At 32.0% G+C, this 4,466-nt stretch overlaps 1 protein-coding gene across 1 annotated transcript; it reads left to right on the forward strand.

The window, feature by feature from the left end:
• The first annotated feature begins 488 nt into the window (after nucleotides 1-488).
• LOC127107390 (protein GRAVITROPIC IN THE LIGHT 1) lies at nucleotides 489-2,357 on the forward strand. Its single transcript, XM_051044669.1, has one exon. The coding sequence runs from the start codon at nucleotides 622-624 to the stop codon at nucleotides 2,047-2,049; it is 1,428 nt and encodes a 475-aa protein (XP_050900626.1). The 5' UTR covers nucleotides 489-621; the 3' UTR covers nucleotides 2,050-2,357.
• The last annotated feature ends 2,109 nt before the right edge of the window (nucleotides 2,358-4,466 follow it).

Here is a 4,466-nt window from a genome sequence, read left to right on the forward strand (position 1 = left end):
CACTTAGTTTCAATAATTTAATGTTATTATATTAATATATTTATGAAGAATTATTTACGTATTTTAATTCTTTTTAAGACATAAATTTTAAAATATAAGAAAAAAATTTATATACAATTTTTTTGGTGTGATTTTTATTATTTTCTAATTAGAATATAACACATGTATTTAAATATTATTTAAGGAATGAAAATATATATAAGTGTAATTTATTAATATATGATTCAATTTATGTCAATAATATTTATTTATATTTATGTATTAATTAATATAAATAAATTATTAATATTTATAAACTTTAAAAAAAAAACTCCATGATGCAATTCGTCTAAACTTTAATATTTTTGTATAGATAGAAAAAAGACAAAGTTTAAATCTTATAGGTGTGTTGATTGTAAACATGTCATTAGTAGTAGTATTGTTATTAATAATAATTTATATTTTCTCAATTTAAAGAAAATCATTAATCTCACTAACTATCTCTATCCTTTAGTCAAACATTTGTGCTTACTTTTGCAATCAAAATCTTCTTTTTTTCCAACGTTAATTCACACAAGCTCAAACAAAGTCTCTCTTCAAATTTTATTACTTTCTCAATTAAATTCTTATGCTTTTGAGAAGATGGAAACAATGAAACCAAAATCAGCCATGAACAACCGAAGCAAGAAATTCGCCAAAACATTCCAAAGGGTGATTAATCTCAAAAGCGCAACGAAAATTGCATCAAACAATGGAATTTGCATGCTCAATTCAAATCTCAAAGTGAAAGAAGATCAAGAACCTTTCACAGATCATCATATCAATAACAACGGCAACCAAAACAACAAGAATAACAATAAGAACAAGAACAAAAACAAAGCAGTTATGGAAGCTCTAATTGCGAGGCTTTTCGCCGGAGTTACGACGATCAAAGCAGCGTATGCAGAGCTTCAAATGGCTCAACATCCATACAATAATGATTCGATCCAAGCAGCGGATCAAGCGGTGGTGGAAGAACTAAGATCTATATCAGAATTGAAAAGAAGGTTTTTGAAAAAAGAGCTTGATCTTTCACCTCAAGTTACGATAATGCTGGCAGAGATTCAAGAACAACAAAGCATAATGAAAACGTATGAAATCACCATCAAGAAGATTCAAGGAGAGGTTGATGCTAGAGATTCTCGAATCGAATCTCTTAGGCAAAAACTTGACGAGTGCATTTCATTCAATAAATCACTTGAGAAAAAGCTGAATTCAAATGCTTCTTTGTCACTCTTTGTTAACCTTGAACTTTCATCGTTGAATCATACTCACTTTGTTTATTTTCTTCACCATACACTGAGATCAATACGGAGTTTCGTGAAACTTATGATTGAAGAAATGGAATCCGCGAATTGGGACGTTGAAGCAGCGGTTAAATTCATTCATCCAAACGCGGTTTTCAGTAAACCGAGTCATCGTTGTTTCGCTTTTGAATCATTCGTTTGCATAACAATGTTTGAAGGCTTCAATTATCCAAATTTCACTTTTTCAAATGAAGCTCTTCACAACACTCATCAGAATCTCTACTTTGAAAAATTCAAGAAGCTGAAATCTCTGAATCCAAAACAGTACTTAGAAAACAATCCAAACTCGTCTTTTGCCAAGTTTCTAAAATCAAAATATCTTCAACTTGTTCATGCTAAAATGGAGTGTTCTCTGTTCGGAAACTTGAACCAGAGAAAGCTAGTGAACTCTGGAGAGTTTCCAGATTCTGCTTTTTTCTTAGCTTTTTCTGAGATGGCAAAGCGCGTTTGGACTCTGCATTACTTAGCATTGTCATTTCAAGAAAATGTCACCATTTTTCAGGTCAAGAAGAATTCTAGATTCTCTGAGGTTTACATGGAAAGTATCACAGAAGAATCAGTTTCAACAACTACTTCATGTTCAAGGGATTCTACAGACTCTAATTCCGGCGAGCTTCGGGTGGTTTTCACGGTGGTGCCGGGTTTCAAAATTGGTAAGACAGTGATTCAGAGTCAGGTTTACCTATCTCTTCTAGATCCTTCTGCAAATTCCTATAGAAATTAGTTTTTCATTTCATGTCATATTAACAATATATTATGAGTATATTAATATATTCATAATAATGTATAATGTATTATTATTGAGTATAGATTCTAAGGATTAGTTTTTATTTAAAAATATTTATAAAATATAATAACCATTTCATTGTTGTTAATTACTTGAGGAAAAATAGGGATGTTTAGGTGCAAATGTTATACATTTTTTGAAAAAAAAATCTTAAGTTTTCTGCAATTGTAGATGTAGTGTGCACATTATCTATGTATGTATGTATGAAAGGATGGTATTATAGTGTAATCAGATAAAGATATTTTAATTAGATTAAATTTGTAAACTTTCAAGGATTGAATATTGAATTTGTAAATTTTACACGCTTATATTATTGTGTTTACTGGTCGTGAACAGTGTTTTTTTTCTTTAAATATATTTTGAATTAAAATCTTACATAGAAAGTGAGCAGAGGCTAAGCCTGCGTTGGGTGCATGATGATGGGCCAGGGATGCAGTGTCAACGGGAGAAACAATTAATTCAATCGAGTATCCAATATCATCGGTTGATAAATAAAACAAAAACATGGCATAGTATGATACTTTGATTTTACTTTTAGAACACTCAGAAATTAGTTTTAGATATGTAAATTTTATTTTAAAATGTTTTGTTGCTTTTTATTATAAGTGATTTTGTTTTAAAAACTAATTGAAATTTAACATAAAAATATGTAACTTTGAATTTCAATTCAATTTATTTTTAACTAAAATCAAATTTATAAAGTTAATTTATTCAAAAAAATCAATTTTTATTGCAAAATAAAACATATGAACGTAAGAAAGAAGCGCAGTGCCATAAGTCCTGGGTCAAGTGGAAATAAAAATAGGTTAGATTTTCTGCATTTTGGACCCACATGTTCTACCTATGTTTTTTAAACAGTTTGAAAGTTGATTTTTGGAAAATTTTGAAATGGAAAGTTTTAGAGATTGCGTCGGCAAATTTACCGAGATAACCCACTTTTTCGAAGAAATTCTCAAAATAACCCATTTTTCAGGAAAATTCCCAATCTACCCCACTTCTAGGAGGAGGCGCCAATTGGATTGGCGACCCCTCTTAAAAATTACAAGGAGGCGCCAATTGGATTGGCTAGGGCACCTGCCCTAGCCAATCCAATTGGCGCCTATGTGTATTTTTTAAGAGGAGGCGCCAATCCAATTGGCGCCTCCCTTAAAAAAGCCTCAAATGAAAAAACCTTCAACATGAAAGTTGTAGATCTTTTCAAGACAATGAATTTGGATATAAATTTTGCATCATTTGGATTTTTTATGAGAAAGTTATGGGCAGTTGAAGTTGGACTTCTGAGTTTTTCAACTGTAATCTGACCTATAATGTCTTGCATTATTTCATGTGTTTCTTTTAGAGTTATGAAATTTTGTCCAACATAACATTTGAAGTAGACATCTTAAATTTTCCAATTCAGTTGGTCCCACCTCAAAATAATTAAAAATGAGTGAGTTAGATCCCTGCGAAGTTGACCTAAAATTAGGGTTTCTGTCAAAATGATCTATAATGTTTTGAAATGAATGATGAGCTTCCAAGTTTCAAATGGATTTTTGATGAACATGAAAGTTGTTCATATGGCAACTGTTGTTAAAACTTGAATGGAGGCGCCAATTAGATTGGCTAGGGCAGGTGCCCTAGGCTAGGGTAGGTGCCCTAGCCAATCCAATTGGCGCCTATGTGTATGTTTTAAAAGGAGGCGCCAACTCAATTGGCGAGTCCCTCATAAAATGCCTTTTTTGTCTTATAAATAGATGCGTTGTGTGACCTATTGTTCCACAACTCATATAATCATTTGGCTATCATGTTTGGTGTTCGTCGCCGATACGGTAAGGTGATTTATGCGAGAGACAAACCTCAATTGCTGATGCTGTTTTGGAACATCACCACGTTAGATCAACTGAAGAGGGAGCTGGTTCGATGGTTAGACGGGAAAATACCAGAAGGGGAAAAAATCAGAAGTATTGAGAGACTTGACAGTATCTTTGGTTGGGTGCGAATGAAGACTGATAAGGATGCTAGGGAAATGATGTTTGGTCGAGACGACATTAATTTGATTGTTGTAATCAGTTAGAATTATTTATGTTTTCAGATGTTTTGTACTGATGTTGGTTATGAAACTCGTTGTAACAAGAACTTAATGATATATATTGATTGATTGTTACAGAAATACAATGTTACAAAAAGCATAAGATCAAGATAAAATGTTACAAAAAGCTTAAGGTCTAGATAAAATGTTACAAAAATCTTAAGATCTAGATGATGCTCCTTGATTGGGACAGTTGTTTTTGTTGTGTCCTGGTTGACGACAGATACTACATAATCTTATCATTTTATCTGTGGAATCCATCTCTGTTCTGATACGTGTGCTGTTT

This window comes from Lathyrus oleraceus, chromosome 7 (genome assembly GCF_024323335.1).
Source record: "Lathyrus oleraceus cultivar Zhongwan6 chromosome 7, CAAS_Psat_ZW6_1.0, whole genome shotgun sequence".
NCBI lineage: Eukaryota > Viridiplantae > Streptophyta > Magnoliopsida > Fabales > Fabaceae > Lathyrus > Lathyrus oleraceus.